Here is a 21454-nt window from a genome sequence, read left to right as displayed (position 1 = left end):
AATGGGCATACGGCTCTACAATAGCAAAGGTGCATTGTGCCGTCGTGCGCAAGGTCAAAGGTTTGCTTAACGATAGTTTAAATAGACTTCGCTACATTGTGACCTCATCCTACAGATAGCCGTTGACGCTATGGTCGGTCAACAACGCTTTGCTCTCCTGCTGTATGCTTTCGCTGTGTCTCTCGTGCTGTTAGCTGATGGAGGTAGGTAGATAAATCATTAGTAACAATGTTGGATGTTTTCCGTTCGCGTGTCATTATAATTAATGGTTGCTAATCCCGACTTTGGTGTTCTAGACTTTTCGATTATTGACATCCAAAACATAGGCCTATAGCCGAAAAAAGAGCGGTTACAAAAAAATAAGCCGGAAATATATCAAAATAACAGGTGTCAAAACTTTCACATTTGCCAGCAGTCTTTTGCAGCCACCTTTGGATGACTGTAGAACATTGAAACTGATAGTGTTAATGTTGTCCTTCGCGTGACAGGCTCACTAAAAATTGGAGGCGTTGATACTATGCATGCCTTGTGAATGGAGAAGTGAAGTGCGCGGCAAAACGTGAAGGTGACAAAAAAAAAAGCGAAATATTAAAAGGAAGAAATAACGAAAAACAGTGGCCTGGAGTGACCTTTGCAGCTTTTTACGGGTGTGGTGGTGATTGATTATGTGATCTTATCTGCAAGATCAAGTGATAGGCCGACAAAAAGGAAAAATGTTAATAATTAACATGTCGAGTGATGTCTTTTTTTTCTCAGGTTCACTTTATCAAAGCAAAAAAAAGCTCCAAATCTTATATTTGTAAAACGTGTGTAAGAAGAGATATCTTCGTTTAATATCTTGTCGTATTGCGTTTTCTTCCCAATCCTTCTCTCTTCCTTTCTTATATATGAATTTTGTTTTAAACACACTACACAGTTGATAGAGCATGGATGAGAGTGAATTCACATCTGCTGAAAACATCGCCTTTGCTGAGTATGAAATTATGTCCGATAACTCGACATTTTATCAGCTTGCAGTCATGGCAGCTGCCTCCGTTCCAACTGAAATGCCCATGCTTGATTAGATAAGAGGGCAAGTATCCGTAGAAAACTTATCAAAAAGAAAACTAAAAGAACTTTTCTCCCATGTGATATTAAAAAATGACATGTAAATGTTTGTCACATGTCAAAGTACGGGCGCGCTCGCGGTAGAGTTTCAATTTATTTCGCTTCAAGAACTGTTCACTGTTTAACGCTCTGTGGCATTACATACTTAAACAACTAAACGATATCAAATTCAAGACGAGTTGCTGACATCGGAGCAATAATAAACATGAATTGCGTTTTTTTTTTATGTAATCACATTTTCTTGGCAATCAGGACAGTAAATCACCTATCGCTTTACGGGTGGTGGACTGTAGAAACCAAATGAATTCAATGAATTGTTGCTTTTCCAGGTGCTCCTACTAAAAAAATCGATGACAATGCATGCACGTTTTGCCACGAAGAGCCATTCTTTAGTGCAGAACTTCACTATTTACATGAAAAGGGACTTAAATATGAAGACACGTCTTACATTTGTATAGTTTTTCACTTGTGGTCATTGATATAAGTAAATGTGACGCTATCTTTTTTTTAAAAAAAGGGATAGTCCTGCGTCCTGTAGATAGTAAGCTTTATCTTTGTCTGAGCTGACCTCCGTATAACGATCTATCAACTGGTGCTTACTTTGCCAACCTGAGTTTAGTTTGCCAACATAATACGCCGGCAGCAGTTTAGAGTGGACGGCATTTTGATACAGAAAATAATCAGATGTTTCTGACATCGAGTATGTGGTATGACATGGAGTTATCTTCCCGTCGACAAGATAGAGATTGCCTCTCGAAACTTTATTTGTTTGCGCCTCTCTCCCTTTCTCTCCCTCACACACACACACGCGCGTGCGCGCGCACGCATATACCCACATCCGCACGCACACACAGAATATTTTGCCAATTCACTTGAAGATTATTTAACGACGTTGGATTTTGATTCACTTAAGTTAGCATATCACCAGAGACAACTAGGAATCACGAACAGGGGCGGATTTAGGCCGTCTTCTGGGTCTTCTGGAAGACGGTCAGATTTTAAAGTTTACATTGACGGGTATGTAATATTTTCTGTCGGAAGACGGTCAAAAATTGAGGACGAATTAACAAAGATAAATTGGAAGACTGTCAGAAAATATCTCTGGATCCGCCCCTGACGAAGATTTTACCAATACATACTGCTTCTAAACCTATCGCTGCATGTACAACAGTATAGAATTTCCAATTACGTCGTTCTACAACCCCGTCATGCGAACACATACACACGCGCGCACACATTTGTTGACTACTAACTTGGCTTACTAACGGTATGGGTCATGTAGAGATGGTATCGGTAGTGACCACTGGTAAGTTTAAACACTCTGTGACCGGTCATCGTTTCATTTACTATAGAAAAAAAAAAAAAAAAAAAAACGTATGCGCCCATTGTAGTGCAAGGTGAGCACCTAGATGCATATTGTGAGGAAGGTACGCTATGCTACACGATACGCGTTAAACACAGGTGTAGTGAGCGCACCTGTAATGAACACGTCATAGACACAAAGAAGACCTCCAATAAAAAATACTTCAAGTACGTTATTTTCGACGTATCAGCTAACAAATTACTCCGTCTTTGTTATAATACAAAGATGCAGACAAGTGATCCCCCTTGCAAAAAAAGAAATCGTTCGTGGATGCGTACTTAAGCAGCGGCTTGAACTTGAGGCCGCTCCAAATAACGAGACAACGTTTAAATACGACTTTAGTCACTAGTCAAGAGTAATTCAATGAACAAATAGACAGAAAAGGGATAATTGGCTTCATCTCTCTCTGCCTCGTTCAAAACTTGGACGAATAAAACGTTTTCTTCGTCCAAGTTCGAAAGAATGAAATCGCTTACCAAGCTTTTAATATTAGAACACATATTCTAATGATTTTATTTGGGTTAATCCGATGATTGCCAGTGGCTTAATCTTACGGTACGTGCGCACTCTGATCCAGCATGGTCAGGTCTTTGCATGCTTGTTTAATAATATGTTTATCAACAAATACTCCCTTTTAAACTAATGGTTTGTCAGGAAGACATTTAATACAGAAAAGTCAATCACTCTTTAATAGAGTGGCCAATATTATCTGTCCGTGTTGACGGAGCGCGATAGGTGAGAAAGTGATGTTGAAAAACACCCTTGATAGTTATGTTCTTAGCGTGTCATCTCCTTTGTAGTACAGACTTTGTCGTGTATTTACCGATTCTTCATCCCTAATTCTGTGTAACTTATGCACGGCTTTTGCGCTTACTTTACCGGTGGTTACTAAGACCAGGGCATATAAGTAGAACGTATTTGACCGTTCCCAAAATAACGCAAACTCCGACTGCAAAGAGCCGCGTGTAATTACGAAAACGGATGCATCACGTTTTGTACAAGCGACTGCCTTCAAATGTATTGATTTATCTTGTTAGGTATGGCGGTTGTCGCTAACCATGACCGAGAAAATGCATGTAGTAATTACATTGTTAAGCCAACAGTCCTTGTTCAAAAATATATTTTTTCATAATGTTATAGAATTCTTATTAATGAAAGGATATGATTATAAAGACTACTATATAATGTACATGTAGATGCAAATCATAGTCATTTATCCTCTTTTTTGCGTATCCTTCTTAGATTTATTTAGCTTTTTTTAAATCCAACAATCAGTTCACACGTAATGCCGCTACGGGATTTGTTTTCTTCAAAATATTTACTGCCATTTGATACATGGAAGAAAAAAAAAAGAAAACGCATTTAAAAGAAGATGTTTAATGCGAGTACCCGCGTGGGGCTCAAATAGTTTTTAAAGGAACGATGACGAAAGTAGCTGATAAACTTAAACAAGTAACTGAAGCTGAGCAATGGCATAATTTAAAGTTTGTCCGTCTTTTCAAACGCTTCAAATGAAATTTAGCAATTGATTTGCAAGGCGCATGCCGATCAGTTTTTTATTCCTGAAAAGGAAAAAAAACATATCCCTCATAATGAATTTCAGATGTAAAATGGTTGAAGAGACAAGTATATATCTGATTGTTTTTCTTGCGAGTTGAGGCAGGCGACCAGTGATACTTTGCCCTTTGTGAAACAACCGCGAACTTACAACGTCCCCTGACCTGCGATGCTCGTGTACGATTTACGTCAAAGATTCGCACAATATTGAAATATTTGCCTATTCTTTTCCTCTATCCGATTTGATTCAATCGCTCCGCTTCATTAAAGATATATAAGAAACCGGTTAATTGGACATGACGTCATAGGTAATGTTAGGACACGAAACAGCGCAGACCAGGACTGGGCAGCCTTTACTGATGTGCGCATGCGTTTGCATGCACGTGCGTGCGTGCGTGTTTCAAAATGGGTGGTCCTGGTCCGTTCTTTGCCCGGGATGTTCATAACCAATGGCGAAGAAGCATAACCAGAAAGACTACAGTTAATTTGATAACAAAGATCACGCTGGAATAATTCATAATAGAATATTTCAGAATTAAAATCTGAAGCGTTAAATCTTCACTGAATGCCGTATCCATAATACTGGATTGTAGTCATGGCAACTGATCAATATTATTAATTTACCTGATCACAGTTATTTATTTGGTCAATGGTTCAGTTTGGCCTAGAGCTCGGAAGGGTCATGCGGTTTTCTTCGGGTCATACGGATCCGATCGCTCTCATTTAAATTGATTTCAATGACTAAATACTGTATATGCAATAATATAAACAAGAAAGAAATAATAACATGGCAAACCGTTTCCAAAATAATAATAATAATAATAATAATTTTTAAAAATGCACAGTAGTTAAGGTAACTTAAGAAGGAATTGGGAGCATTTATTTATTTGTTTATTATGTTTGACTTTGGGAGAGAAAAGAGACGTTCTGTCTGTGGCGGAACTTGCCTAATTATTTCTGCTGCTACTTTTAGAACTCCCAAAGTTTTTTAAGGATTGTATTGCGCTCCACGCTCGAAAAGTTTCCCGAACAAGTACAAATTAAATCGTTATAATTCTCAGCTGTCAACACAACCATTCACGTGGTCGATTTCACCTTCGCTCTATCCATAGAAACCTTGACAGAAATTGCAATTATTACGACAAATCAATGTAATTTGTTGTCGCGTTGCCTGGCAACATTGATACAAGAAACGACGCCAATCTATTTTGCTCGTGCTATCGATCGCAGAGAGCATCGTGATAAAATGTCGTACAATAGAAGATGCGCACTTGTCCAAGAGTGCGTGAGGATTAACAATGGCGACCTCTGTAAGGATAAGCCACTCAAGTTTGCAAGGCTCCAGTGAGCGAAATGATTTGAAGAGGTGGTGGTGTTTTTTTCTTTTCAATTTAAAAAAACGACAGATTGATTACTGGCGCCCAAGTTCCATTTACGGTCTCAGGGCGTTATTTCTGCTTTCTGAACGCCGTTACTCGAATAGTAACATGAATATGATAGCAGAGAATAAATGTAGTGATATCATCATAAAAGAGGTTATTAAAACTATTACAACTTTCCGCGAACATGCGTGAAGTAAACAAATGTATTCTAAAACAAGTATACAGATGAAAAAATTCCATGCATTAAATATAAATGCACAAGGAAAACTTTGTAATTTCAGCGATTCGCTTATTATTATCAAGTCTGGGATGCTTTTAATATAATGGAGCACCAATAAGTATATTTTCCCATGTAAGAATTCGCACATCCTCAATCACAGAGCAATGACATCTCCAGTGCGCAAGCACCTTTGACTTTCCCTTTATTTTCGTTTACCTGCATTACAACCTTACCTGTTCTCAGTGCCCGGACTTGTGATTTTTATTTTCTGAAAACATATTTAGTATTTGCGATGATAAAAGCAAAATAAACACCGATCAAGAAATTTGATCCGCATGGAACATCTAAACGGACGAAATGGCGGTAAACTGAGTAATAAATAACAATCATATAAAGACGTATTGTTAGGAATTTGCTGAGCGAATTTTCTCTCAGATTCAGAAGCGTCAATGGGTCCAGTGTTTTGTGTAGCCTATGCTATGAAATCGTAAGCCGTCTTATATTTTTGAACAGGACAAGGACCCGTTCTTTCCAAACGAATTAATAAAAGTTCCTTTAATATAGGCCTCTTCAACAGCCGCACTGCCAATTCACATGTTGCATTTGAAAGGTAGCAAAATCTCGGGTTGAATATAATGAATGGAACGGAAAAAGTACAGAAACTTTAGCATAAAAAATGCAAAGGTTTCAGATATATTTTTCATACATAAGAAGTTTCCGCATAATTTGTTTTCTTAATATCTTCATTTAGCATTTTAATTGATATAACATCCGAGATTTGTAGGTCTAATAGAATGCCCCGTCACCAATCCTCATAGCTGTCTTGTCATAGGCCTACTCGATGACATAGATAGCCTACCCACGCGTAGTCCTAATGTTCACCGCGGCTCAAGATCGCTTCTATCTATCTTATGTTTGCGGATAGGGTTACTTATGTTTATTTACATTACCACCCTACCAAACCCTGGGCACACAAACACTCGTATCAAATCTTGGGGTATTAGTTTCCGTAATAAATTAGGGGAAACAAAGATTGGATCTGGAATGTTTAATAGAAAATGCTGTCGCCGTCAACGAAATGCCTTTTCTCTCTCGCAGATTGAAAGAGGCATAATGATTTTTAGCAGAGCGGAGAATATTTTTAGAAAGTGACATTGTTTTACTTATTTGAATTTTTCTATTTATAATGCCTGGATATATGGTTCTTTAAGTTGAATTTAAACCCAGAGTCTATGGGCCTAATATGATGCTAAATGAAATAAAAATTACTATCTGTCCATAATATGAGCATTGAATGCCTGATTGATCACAAAATAAACTGATCCCATCGACCTTGTGAGCATTTAATTATACCGTAGTTCAACATTTTTCCATTTTCTCTTCAACGTTAAGCAATCATGAAGCAGAAGTTCTTTTCATGTGGTAACATTTTACGGCAACGTGACGACATCTAAGTTACCGCAGTGGGTACGAGAATGTCGTAATTATGAACTCCAGTATCAAGGGGGATTATGCTTTCATGATAAGGCGGCTTGGGCTATTGTTTGCTAAACTGACCCGAATAGCTAGCTCTCCAATTTCTAATTTTTAATATCATCTTTCCTGTATCCTGTATCACATTGCATAGAACTTAATGTTGATGTTTTGTGCGATAAGTCATGGAGTCGGAACAAAGCTAATTGAGAAGAAAAACGAGTATCAAGTCAAGTTACACTCCGTATCTGATATGTAACTTCTAATACAAACCCTTTTTTTTTAAATTTAGAGAAACCCTAAATGCTCTGTTATTCATATACATATAGGCCTACATCACTAATTGTCCAGTGCTCGGTTTCGGAACGATCGTTCCTCAAGATGTCGTAGTTTTATTATCTTACCGGGTCATGGATGTACCATCTACCATTCAGCGTGAACGGTCGAAGCGGGAGTAGAGGAAGAGTGGGCAAAGTTTAGAATTATTATTAAAATTTGGGCAGTTAATTTTGGCGTCTGTCTAGGTAATTGAAACGAATATGAATTGTCAGCAATACAAGGGACCTTCCGATACTACGCCTCGATTATGTTAAAAAAAAGGGGGGAGGAGTGCTCCGTAACAGTTTCAGTTTTCTTTTAATTCAAGAATCACTTTATCAAAGGTTTGATTGGAAATTGAAGTGAGCGATCACGTCGTTAAGATATCAATCCATAAAATCATAACAACGACATGTTCAGCCGTGGCAAGATACGTCACAATGACGTCACTGGCGCCTAATGTGTCTTCATAACAAAGATAATGAATAGGTGTTAATAATTTTAATAATGCACGTATCACTTCTCATTAAAGTTACACAGTGAGCGTTACTCCGATATTTAGTAAAACTTTATTTCTGGGTGTTTCAATACTTCATATACCGAAATATAGCATAGTATCTAAAACCGCTCACAGGATGACGATCTATCAACCATTTGTTTTATTCAAAGTGTCTACGTTTTTAGTCAAGGTTTTGTTTTTGGAGACTGGAAAATTTCACTACGGAGGTTATAAATGAGGAATGTAAACTCGACAAAAACGAAGTTGCAGATAGGTCATTGTACTTTTATAGACAGTTTTGGATAGGTTATACGTTAATGATACAGAGAAAACTGCTGTAAACGCACCCTCGGTGTTGAAATATTTGTTCGCTTTGAAGATGAATAATGAATCACCGTATTGATCTTTAATAAAAGAACAAGTTATCAACATGATGCATCTATGAAAATCTACTAAAGAGATGTAATATCCTATCCAAGCTTTCGGCCTCTGGGCCTTTTTCAGGGATTTGAAAAAAAAAAATCAATTTTTTAAAATCCCCATAGAAGGCCTAGGGCCAAAAGCTTGAAATATTTGTTCTGAAACGACACCATTTGCAAGGTGTGAGTGTTGCCCCAAGGGCTATCTTGCAAACTGATTCGTTGGAGGCCTAATCTGGAGGTTGCCCATCAAGTAATTTGTTATCCCGCATTTATCTATTTAATTAGGCAGTAGTGTAAGTAGAGGGAGAGGAAAGCAAAAGGTGGATGCATGCACGCGTGCGTTTTTATACATGCAAGCGAAATGCTTCTTAAACAAAATATCATTTGAAAAAAAGCACATACGCGTTAACGTTTTACCAATACCTAAACTTAACGCATTCTATGAAAAAGAATTAAAAAAAAAAACACGAAACCGTGTGTTTTGCAGACTAAAAGCTAGTTCTATAACAGCATCTGTCGATCACCTATTTGACATAAAAAAAGTCGTAAATAAAATGACATACAGCACAATAGAAATTTCTATAGCAGAAACCTAAGCAGTTCTATTATTCACACCTTTCAATGTATCTGCAACCAGCAGAATTGTGATCACAACAATGCAGCACTCAACAGACGCCGTTATAAAGATATCAAATGTTCCACCGTTTGACACAACTTTTGTTAAATTTGTGCAGAGCGAAAATGTCTAACTTTCTGAAATATATAAGTTTTCACACTTTTCTCGTCTGCTTTCTCTCTGATTGTTGGCAAAATGACTTATTAGTGCGTCATTGATGAATGATATGGAGTGAAACATATATGCACGAGTTCACTTTGACAGGAATATTGCCCGATGTATTAAAACGGCTTTTCAGAAACAAACTCCCAGATGCCGACCCGAAGACCGCTCTCCTACGAGCTCTGACCTTTTTTCACCTTGCTTTATCTCTTATCCTTGACAAAATTATTGATGATTGAGTCATTGCAGAGTAATATGCAATTTTAGATAACCCAAGTTAACTTTGACCACCGAAGTGCTCGCTGTATTGAAACACTTTCTTTGGGAAATATGTCACCATTACGTAAAAAGCACCCTACACTACGAGCTCCGACTTTTCTCACCTCCCATTTTCTCCATTTGTTCGCAAAATAAATGATAGAGGTGTCCTTGACAGATGGTATACAAATAAAAGTGTCAAGTAAATATGACCGCGGTATTGTTGATCATATCTGAAACCCATCCTTAGAAAAGTGTCTCCAGTAAACTAAAAAAGCGTCCTACGCTACGAGTTCTAACCTTTCACATCTTGGCTTTTCTTTGATCGTTCTCAATATCACTTATGATATTGTCCTTGAAGGGTGGTTTCCAATTACAAACAAGGACATAGTTTGACATTGACAATGTTTGTCATCTTCAGACGGGTTTCCTTAGTCACCAATAATAATAATGATAATAAATAAATAAATAAATAAATAAAAAATAAAAAAGGGAAAAACATTCCCAGTCGGAGTTTTATCACGTCTTGAAGAGCGAGTTTGCAAAATTATCTGCATGTTCATAGATAAGCATAAGGTTTTGATGAAAAATACATACATGTATTCGGGGGCGAATGGGTTTTGTTACTTTCTTAAAATAGATGTCGTATGAGGTTTTTCGTAAAAAATGCAGTATTGGGTTTTCCGAAAAAAAACTTATGTACAGATAAAGTGCATCTGTCAAACTGACATATCACGCATCGACGGCGAAAATGTACAACACGCGTTACAGGTATTTTAGAACGCACTTTAAAACAATTTTCTCGGCGCCCGCTGAATCATTTGCGAATCATTTTCAGCAAGTTAAACGTGCTACTGAAAATGCCATCACAATAGGATCCATGACTTGCAAAATATGGCCCAACCCAGGTCGTGTGAGCAATTAGGGATGTTTTTTTTCACTTTTGTCCTTTTTTTCTTTTTTACTTTTGCAGGTCTCTCGGTAAATCCATGTGACAGAAGGAGTCAAACGTTATCATTTCCAAATCGACTCCTAGCTTTAATAAAAACATGAGAGAGAGAGAGAGAGAGAGAGGGGGGGGGGGCTTGACAACAAGTTTTATTTGTGGTATTCTCTAAATCAACAACTATTGTATGATATTTTTGTATGACTTGAGGAATGGCTCGTGGTGGATCTTCACGTTGTAGTTTTTGTTCACCTTATTATGTTCCTGCAGTATCAATCATCAGATGTCGACGGATTAAACTTCTTTCTAAAATTTTGTAATAGTATATAACGTTGTTATGACGGATGTTGCTTGGAGATTTTAGGTACATTTGAAAACAAATTGTCCTTATTAACAGAAGTCAGAGACGGTAAATGTGAAGATCGCGTGCGAGAAAACATCGATAATTTCTTCTTACGTTCTGATAACCTCGAACAATCATTTCTGGTTGAAGAACGTAGGAATTTGAGAGGGAGACAAATAAAGAATGAGAGAGAGAGAGAGAGAGAGAGAGAGGGAGGGAGGGAGAGAGAAATGGATAGGCTGAAACTCTACCTGTTTGTTAGGTTTATAGTTGGAAGGGAGAATGGGAAGAGAGGAAGGGATGGGGATGGAGAGAGAAAGGTAGAGAGGCAGAGAGTAGGATGGAGAGAGAAAGGGAGGGAGAGAGAGAGGGGTGGTCCAAATGCTTCCCTGGTATCCTTACAATAGATTTTCTTCTGGGATAGGAAACAACTATATTCCATTGTTATTACTAATAAAAGAAATCTTGCAGAATTGAAATTATAAGAAAGCAAATTGGAATGCTATGTCCAAAATACTCGGTCGTAGTCGTAGCAACTGATCAATATTATTATTATTTTACATAATTGCAACAGCTTGGTGAATTGCAAAAGGTCAGAGCAACATATGGAGTGCTTGAGGACTTTGTTTTGATTTTGATTTTTGATATCTTTGAACCTCATTGCATGATAAAGGCGGACATGTTTTGAGACTAACGTTGGGATTCGTCTTTATTTTCTAACCAACCGACTGTATGGAATGAAAAAAGGGACATTTTTTTCTCTAAATTGTCTGCGGACTGAAATGATGCCCCTAACAACAAGTAATCGTCTGCAGCACTAAGCAACTTACATGTAAACATGCGCCAGGCATTGTATTGCTGCATTGAAAGTGCGATTCAAACTTTTGTAGACAATCTGAAACTGACGTTCTTTTAAACGGGATACATTTGACGGAAATTTTCATTTCACTGCTCTTTCCATAACATTTTGTTTTTTTCCATAAGTCATTCATGAATATGTGGCCTTCTAGAACACTGACACGACCTTGTGCGCAGCGACGCTAACCCGTCTAGGCAATCGATCTTTTTAACTCTCCACGGTTAATTGGATCGCCGTTCAGGTGTGCAACATTTCTCCCAGTGTTAATAAAAACATTTTAACCCTTTGTATAAGTCTGCAATGTCAACATGGGGAACTTAGCACCCCTGTGGTTTTGGGGTTTTTTTACGCGCCGAGGGTTTTTTAACCCTGTGGTTGTTTGTGAAAAACGACAAGGCATGCTTCTTAGCCTTAATTCTAACTATCATAATACTATTGTTCACGTTTTTTTACGCTTTTATGTAGAGTTGTTGAATTGACGTAGAGTAATGTTGCTTTAAACTCTATAGCAGGACTAGTCGTAATTTACAGTGCACAAAAATCGGACTAAAATAGATAATGATTTTAATTTTAATGATAATAATAATGATAACAGTTATGATTGTAATAGAATAAAACAATTAAAATGAAATAAGAAATAATAGGGTAATTCAAGTAGCAGGCAAGTCGGCGATATGAGTTCGTATGTCCGAATACTGGACCTGAGTCAATGCCTTCAGTGAAAATCTATTCAACAGTTATGCAACTCATATACAATACAACATTCATTGCGCAGGGCCTGTCCGGAATTCTGGAACTACAAACGGCTCTTGAGGTAAAATGTTGCGTACGCACTGTCTTTTCTTTCCTTAGTGTTTGTGTACTTTGATACCATGCGCTTGCCTAGCCGCAAAGTTCATTCATCCGAACTCAAAGCGAAGCGAATTTTTACTCGGGCCATTAACGTTTTTGCAATAGAACCTTAGCCCCCCAAAAAGTCTAAACTTTCAGACCAAAGGTTTGGTTTACTTAAACTGAAAATAAAGCGATTTAAAAAGTAAGCATTGAGCTAAAGCATTCGTTAAGTCTTTCTGGTTATAAAACAGTCGCAATATTTCATTTAGTTTGACTCCTACTGATCAATAAGATACGAACAAGACTACAGTTGTGATCTAAAAGTTTAGACAAATTTTCGGATTATTTTTTGCTGAGGATATTTTGTTCGCGATCTTGTGATATTAAAATGCTTTTCTATCCTTTTAATAAATGATCTTTGTGAAAATCAGATTGATTCAAGAAGCAAAATAATCGGGAAAGCCAACAGCCTATAATAGTGTCGTCTGCTTGCAGGGAAAATTTTAGCCAATTTCTATTCAGTGTGCAATGTCTTGAAGTGATCAATCAATTTGTTGCTTATTCTTTCCTCTACGCTCACTGTTAATTGTTACAGAGTTCGAAAGAAAGATCAAGTTTAAGCGCACGTACACGCGTACGGAATCTTGAAAGTTGAGTTATAAAATCCAAAATAAAGGTCCATTTCCTCTCCATTGTTTAGCAAGGTTGTACTCGAAATGTATGTCCATTGTAAACGAAAGGTAACCATAATTCTTTTTCTTTCAGTGAAAGAATGACTTTTGGTAACCATAACTGTGTTTAAAGTTTGTTTGATTTCAGTCTGCTTTTGTATAATATGCTATTGTTGTAATGTCAAATGACCAGTAACTTAAACTTTCCTTATTTTCCTTATGTTATTTTTATTGTAATATATCGTGCTTACATATTATTTTGTTGTTTAACAAAATACTGAGTAGATGCAGATTAAATCAGAACGGTGGACTGTGTAAGGAAACCCTTAAAAATGACCGAAATTAGTTTTATAGCAAAGATGTCGCTCGGTGCAATCCTAGGATAAAAAAGAGAGAGAGAGAGAGAGAGAGAGAGAGAGAGAGAAAGAAGGAGAGAAGAGAAGGAAAGGCTTTTCGGGGTGTTATACCAGATAGCTGAAATTTCAATGCAGTTTATTTCAGCATATATAGTTGAAGTCACTTTACTTTGAAAGCAACGAGAACTTTTGGGATAAAAACCTTTTTGATGAATAAATATCGTAGTATTGTGTGACTAAGATAAGATACACCAAATATCATATTTGCATATGTCAGCATCAGTAGTAAAAGAAATTTACCAAAACTTCAGATCACTCTCAAAAGCTTATACTATCAACACAAAAAGATTATTAACAAGTCCTGCATGATAACAATGGCAAAAAAAGTACCAGTGTATGTATGTACTCAACGCCCTTTCTGCTCCCGTTCCAAGGGGAAAAGGGGTCAAAAATTTCTTATATAGGACCTGACCTTCGGACCGACCTACAGCGCGCTGAATTTCGTCGCACACGGCCGACATAAAGAACATCTCGATATACTGAATCTCTTTTCTTTTCTTTTAACTGTTTTCTTTGATTGATTTGATTGATCAGTACACTGGCTACTTTCGTCGCACCTGTCAGGTCAAGCCGGGTAACACCTTTTTTTAAAAAAACATATTGTTTCCGTCAACTTTGATGCGAGTTTGTGTCAATAAATCTCTCTACCAGCAACATGCCGGGGCAACATGTCAAGGCGGGGACGTGTTTTTTTCTTCACGACGCCGGGAAATTTCTTCTTTAATCTTTAAAAGAGATGTGGTTGACCACACAAATATAGAACGGGTCACTGAAGAACATATGCCTATCGCATGCATGAACTATTCAAAGCATAAACGCTTCGGTAGCTTTTGTTGATATTTGTTGTTTCGCATTTATGAATCGATGCACAAGGACACGGCACGGTGCGTTTGTTAACGGGGTCTTCGTTTCGCTGCCATCTGGATCCTTGACCTTTGAAACTAGATGTAGATTAAAAAAATAAATTAAACCATTTCAGAAAAAAACTTTTATTTTCATTAGAGGATTTTGTCTGAGCATATTTTGAATTGATTTACTTGCAACGTGTACACACAGACACAGACGCGCACGCTGATGTTCACGCGCACACTCACGTACGCACATGATTTTGCGTTCATGAACGTACAGCGAAATATGACTTTGAAAATATTAACTCGGTGCTTACAATGTTACATAAGAAATAACCTCATTATCTCAAGCATGGACGAGTAGTTTTTTTGTTAATAACTATTATTCTTTTATTTGACTCATTCGCCCCAGCTGCTGTTCTATACAAATCGTTAATTTTGCCAGGGGAATTTGTTGTGGAAACCAAAGTACAAAATATTTGGTTACACTAGTTAAATTTACTCTGTATAAACTATCTTTTCATCCCTTTTGTTGAGACCCTTAACCTCAGGCTAAAAGAAAAAAAAATGACAAAAAAGCATGCAAAATGTTCTCTTGCCGAAATTAAAGTTTTAAAGAAGAGACAATTTTTCGTTTAGATGTATTCAATTGCGAGCGCGTGTATCCAAGCACACGTTCATTATTCAAATACACGAAATTGGTTCTCTTTGTAGTTGAAGGGGTGATTTATCGCGAAATTCTCCACTGAGACACAATTCTATCACGTTTTACGATACTTGCGCAGTACATGTGGTAATCGACCTACAGTGCACTTAAAAGCATTTCTGAATAATCAAATATAATGTTATTAAGACTTAAATTATATGTGTGTAATAAATGAAAAACATGGTACCTTAAAAAGTATAATGAGATGAACGTGCGCATTGGTTTTATTGTGAGGAAGAAAATGGAGATACGCGTTTGGTTTTCACGTTGATCGGCTTATCAGTTTTTAAAGGGATAGCAACTCTTCATATTAAATTAAAAATTCCATAAAAAAAAAAAATTAATAAATAAATGAAAATAAAAAAAATTGTAAACAACACAGAAATATAATAAATTCAAGAGATTATTACAAATCACACTTAAAAAAAGAAAACAATAGACTTACTTTGAATGTCGGAACGAATTCATTAAACATTGAAAAATATGGGGAAATTGTCGTTTACCCCGGGAAAATCCGTTAAATGGCACTTTCTCCGCAAAAAAAAAAAAAAAAAAAAAAAAAAAAAAAAAAAAATTCATCCCTTTAAATATGAAAAACACAAAATCATCTCGATAAATCACACAAGTTTCCGTGATACTTTTATACCTTCACCCCCCTTATTTTTACTGACAGACTCTGGCATTATTACAAAGAACCAAACAATTGGCCTAGTGTTATAACTTAAACACAGGCACTTGAAATAGTTCATAACTCCCTTTTTATTCATATCATCACAAAACCGTTGGTCGCTTTATTCTTTTTATATCGCAGGAAACCATAAAAAAAATAATAAAACAGTCAGCAGAAAACTGGGACTAATTCTTTGATATGTTACATTTCAGTGGATGGAAGCACTGTAACTAGAGTCAAGCCTAAGTATGGCAGCAAGAGAGGAGGGACCAAGTTTTACCTGTTCGGCACGTTTGGTGAGTTCCTTCATTTATCCTTGTTTATGTCGGGCTGAATAAATTAAATGTCAAAAAGAATGCAATTAGTACCCCTGTAGACGAGCACAGATTATATGTAATGATTGGGTACCTGAAAAATGGCTCAATCTTTATCCTGTTTAATTTGTTTGTTGTACTGCTGTTAGTCTTTCTTTCTTTCTTTTCTTTCTTTTTTTTTTTTTTTTGGGGGGGGGGGGGGGGAGGGGCGTGGAGGGGGGGGGGAGAAAGGTTACTCCTGAAGCTTGGGAGGGAGGGGGGGGCACCGTGTTCCCAAGATTCACCTCGTCGTTTTGAAGAAGGTGTGTTAGTTGGATACCATTACACAGGCAATGATTTAATAATTTCTGATTAACACGAAAACGCATTAGTGGAGCAAAAAAAAAAAAGATCAGAATGATTTATTCTCTACCTCTTCTTTCCCCAAGTTACGCAGTTAAGCAGTGACGTCATATTTTACGGAAGTGACGTCACGTATATGACTTCTCTTTTCATTCTTCCAGACAACGAGTGCCTGAATGCTAACGGCTATGACGTGAAGTTAATCAGGAGTGATGTACAGGTCACCTATCCCCTGTTTGTGGACACCGCTGGGAGTTCAGCTGCCTCCATCAGTGTCACTTACAGGTAAGTGCTCCCGTCAGAGTTTATAGTATATACCGGTTGTGACGAAACTGAGGGATCATGTGGCAGAGAGTCCATCCTCCATTTCATTGTACAGATCAGGGTAAGCCTGACGTAAGTGGTTCAAGATGTAGGGAGAGGCTTATCTGTGTAAATTAATGGAATCGGACTTTTTCTTAACTCAAGGTGGGGTAGACTATTTGGCTTTGAAATATCCTGGCAGGTTTTCATGTCAAAATTTAAAAAAATTAAAATGGATAATAATAATAATAAGTACTATCAAATTGATAAAAAAACATTAATAAATAAATATAGATTAATTAAGAAAAAACAGAAATATAGTAAAAGAAATAGGAAGAAAAAAGCAGATAATATAGTAATCATTGGTGTGTATTCTAGGGGTTTGGAGACTATGTTGCCGGGCGACTACTCCTTTAGTGTCACCGGCTGTGACGGCACCAAGTTTCAGTGTGTTGGAAGACCTTGCACAGTTGAAGTGAGTCTTTAAAGGGAAACTCCATAGGGTTTTCTCGCCAAATGGATTTTTACCGGGAAAATAGTGATTTTTTTGTACTCACGAACCATATACAGTATCTTTTCCTTTCTGAACTTGAATTTGACCTTTGATTAATTTTTTGATTTAGTTTAAAATGACTGGTCAGTAATTAAAACCAGCGGCCATCTTCCTTTATACTTCTTTGTAAATATCAACATCAAGCACTTTCCAGAAAAAAATAGTTAAGTGGTATACTCATTCCTAAGTTGTATGAAAAGTTTTATTAGAAGCTGTGGAGTGAAAAAAAAATGTGATATTTTCACGTGCAGTCGAATTGGGGATCTTGGTTTCAGAAGGATAAACTAAAATTTGGCCTATATTTATATATACGTACTGGTAGTTGACAAACAGGACATATAGCTTAAGACGTCATCAACACTGCTGATAAAGCATCCAAAAATTTCGTCATATGATTATACAAGAATACTATGTAATTGAAGGTTCTGCAGAGAATTTTTAAATTAATGCTAAATCTTTTCCATTCCTTTTAGATTGATGATTGGGCAACTCCAAACATCGATAAATTGAATGCTACGACAGGACCACCTGGTGAGTCTCTCTCTCTTTCTTCTGCTCGCATGCACATACACATACACACACACACAGAAGGATAAACACACACACTTTCTCTCTCTCCCTCTCTCTCTCCTGCACACACACACACACACACAAACACACACACACACACTTTCTCTCTCTCTCTCTCTCTCTCTCTCTCTCTCTCACACACACACACACACACACACACACACACACACACACTTTCGGGCTTTTCCCTATTGTTCATCATTATTAAACATTTCATTTTCAGGCATGTTGTTGGAGATATGTGGAATGGTGAGGACCAATAGCAGTGGAAGTAGCAATATCGAAGGAGATGGCAACCCAGTATTGAGAAAGTAAGAAAAGTTGAAATAACCCAAGTTAAAATATAACCCAAAAGTATCAGTTTTAACTTAGCCTTCATAAATGTTCACAATTATTTGTCCAGGCTAAAAAGTTCTGAAAGCCAAATATTTTCTCGTTCATTTTTAGCTGGCTGTACGTTCAGGTGTCCGTAGTAATATGCCTACATACATCATCAAGAATGTATGATCCAATATTCTTGTTGTAGAAAAAAAAATGATTGTTCAGGATTCAATTGTATGGTCTGGCTGCCATGTTGAAAGTTGCATCATTTCCATGGTAACTGGTGCAACATAGTCTTAAGTCTGTTGTATATGCGTGTTTGGCGTACAATAAAACAAGTGGCTGTGTTGGAAAACTAATGTAAAGAACAGATAAAATATTAAACAAAGAAAACAGTTTAACCATTGTTATGGTTAGGTTTACTCTTTTTATGATCACTGCTTTTTATTGGAAACCTGTTTTATAATCATACACAGAGGTATAAATAATTCGTATTGTGCTCAAGTGAAATGATCAATTTTAGGGTAACTACATTAATGTATCATGCTAATTTTGAATATAATGATTTTATACATATTTTGATTGTGAGTTTATTTTTTTATTTTTATCAGTGCAACACTGAGTTCAGATGACACTTGTGAGTTGGTGGACCCGGCAACAACTGAAGCGTAAGATGAAATATTTTTAAGATTAAAGGGATAATAACTCTTCGTATGAGATCTATATTTCACAATAAAAACAATGTGAATATCTCATAGAAATATAATATATTCTGTTTTACCACGAAAAGGGCAGTTATAACTATTATTCTGATATCTGAGCTTGTGATATCTGAGCTAGACCACGTGACCTCCATTGATGGCTATACTCTGTTAAAATCTCTTAAGAGATTTTAACAAAAAACCGAACTTTTTGGAAAAAACCAGGAACTAACTTTGAATGTAAAAATGGATTCATTAACCATTGGTAAGAATGGGAAAATTGTTGTTTACTCCAGGAAAATTCATTTTTTGACCGAAACGAAGAGTTATTATCCCTTTAATCCTAAGACTTAATAGTAACAGCTGGCCTTGCATGTGTACAAGATGTGCCAAGTAGAAGTGAAGAAACCACACAGCCAAGAGTAAACCAGCTTGGTGTTAAAAGTATTGTTTTAACTGCATAGTTGGCTGAAAGAAAAATTTATTTACATTTTCAAATAATAAGAATGAGAACAAAAATTTTGATGAGAAGATGAAAAAGAAGAAAGACGATGAAATGAAAACTTAATGATAATATCAATATAGAATGAAATTAAAAACAATTTTTCTGTTAAATGGAAGATATTTGTTCAAAAACTAAATTAATTATAACCAGTTATATTTTTTATCTGACAAATACAGGTATGGCTTAAATGTCAATGAAGATGATTATGGCTGCTTCAAATGTAAGATGCAGGGAGGTTACATTGGTAAGAACTTTTCTCTTTAGAAGCGCAATGGTTTAATTTATTGTGTCAAAAAAAGAAAAATAAAACATGATTGATTGTTCCAGGCCTTAAGGAGGGAGTGCTATTGATCTAATACCTTTTTATGGAGTATATCTTGTGACAATAATTAATCTAACTGTATGAAAAAAATTCCCTAATTTTTAAGTGATGTCATTAACTAGTCATTTAAATTTATAGGTTAATCTTATTAACTATTATCAAAAAGTGAGAGTGGTTATTATTGTTTTTGACAAAAATATGTTAGGACTCTCCAATGTTTGTTTAATGTATTAGATCAAAAATGGGCAGGTAAAAAATTTGTTTGGTAGTTAGTTTTGTCGGTGCTGCACTTACTGAATAAACCAAGAAAGAAAAGAAGAATGAGAATTTTTTTTTGCATTAAAAAAACCATTGTTAATTAAAAAACATTGTTCTTTTTAGGGGATTTAAGAGTCATGTACTATGTCTCTATCTATGGAAAGTAAGTTGTAAAAATCTGAAGTTTACCTTTATATTTATTTGCAACAAGAGAGTCCAAGAAGATTCACTAATTTATACAACATTTATTATTAGAGTTGTAAATTGTCATTACAAAATAGCAGGAATTAACTGTATAAATATGTTTTCAAGAATTTCAAGTGACTTTTTTTCATTTTGTAATAAATGTGAAAAATAAAATAAAATAAACTTGCTTGAGCCAATATATATATATATATATATATATATATATATATATATATATATATATATATATATATATATGTCACAAATGATAAAAATATTTTTGTTTTAGTTCATACACAGCACCTAACTTAATCAAGGTGTCAGGAAGTGATAACCTGTATTTGATTCAAACATACGCAGGTAAATCTTTTAGCCAGAATGTGTGTTTTTGTGGGTGTTGGTATGTACAAATGTACCAGAATTAGTTATTTTGTTTTCTGTCTGTGTGTGTGTGTGTGTGTGTGTGTGTGTGTGTGTGTGTGTGCACATGAACATGTACGATAATGGCTTGATCATTTCAATCAGGAAAAATTATCAAATTTTCAGATACATAATTTTTGAATCATTAAAAAACACATTTCTGTGTAGCATTTTGGTGCTTTACAGTAAAGAATAGTACTATAAGGTAGTTTGCTTTTCAGTTGTGTTATTACCACTCTATAGAAATATTCCAATTTTTTGAATGTATTACTTAATAACTACAGTATCTTTAAATTCACAATTCTCCCAGTCGAAATGAACCACCCATCACTATATAGTTCAGTTTTTTAAATAATTGATTTTCTTAAAATTTTAAACCAACTATACATCACTGAACACTTTATTCTCAGTCATCCGGAACCTGTCAGCCAACACGGGGAGCACTGAGGGAGGACTGTACCTTCGGGTGGATGGTGACTACCTGACTGGAGCAGGTGACACCCCACCCAGGATACAGATTGGAGGTGGGTCCTTACTGCAATTTTTCATTTAAATTAATGAAATTCATTTTGTGCTCGGTGATTTATTTTTAATTAAATTTTAGATTTTTATTAATTTTTTTCTGAAAATATGTTTATTAAGTGAGTGTTTATTAAGGCAAGTTTTTAATTTATTTTAATTGTGTAATAACCTTATGTTTAGTCTTGTAAAATGTGGCATAGACATACATTCAGTTCAGACAAAGAATAAAAGGAGGGTCCTTTTTTCATATGCCATTTTCTACTACATATGGATTACAGTAGTGTGTAATACAATAGATCACAGTTGATTCAGACTGGCCACAGGCATTCTCTTTACCCTTACTGTGGAGGAAACACATCAGTGATATGTAGCATTAAATTCAAGGCATGGGACCACCATCCAGATAAAATGTTTCCTTTGTACCAACTAGTTGACTTATCCAATTACTTACAAAATGGGTAGATTAC

The 21454-nt window shown here is 36.0% G+C and overlaps 1 protein-coding gene across 1 annotated transcript in view; it reads left to right on the top strand.

The window, feature by feature from the left end:
- The window catches only part of LOC106176155 (fibrocystin-L-like), a 62513-nt gene continuing 41059 nt past the window's right edge, over positions 1 to 21454 (top strand). Inside the window, exons 1-11 of the mRNA XM_087016804.1 lie at positions 1 to 203; positions 15883 to 15966; positions 16488 to 16611; positions 17008 to 17104; positions 17656 to 17713; positions 17976 to 18063; positions 18685 to 18741; positions 19456 to 19523; positions 19983 to 20022; positions 20335 to 20405; positions 20876 to 20989. Coding sequence (XP_086872930.1) covers positions 131 to 203; positions 15883 to 15966; positions 16488 to 16611; positions 17008 to 17104; positions 17656 to 17713; positions 17976 to 18063; positions 18685 to 18741; positions 19456 to 19523; positions 19983 to 20022; positions 20335 to 20405; positions 20876 to 20989 — 874 coding nt within the window. The 5' untranslated portion in view covers positions 1 to 130. The remainder of the gene's footprint in view (positions 204 to 15882; positions 15967 to 16487; positions 16612 to 17007; positions 17105 to 17655; positions 17714 to 17975; positions 18064 to 18684; positions 18742 to 19455; positions 19524 to 19982; positions 20023 to 20334; positions 20406 to 20875; positions 20990 to 21454) is intronic.

The sequence above is a fragment of the Lingula anatina genome, chromosome 7 (assembly GCF_051362555.1).
Source record: "Lingula anatina isolate TDL-2025a chromosome 7, LinAna3.0, whole genome shotgun sequence".
Lineage (NCBI taxonomy): Eukaryota > Metazoa > Brachiopoda > Lingulata > Lingulida > Lingulidae > Lingula > Lingula anatina.
Note: the sequence above shows the minus strand (reverse complement) of the source record. Positions and strands in the feature narration are given on the sequence as shown.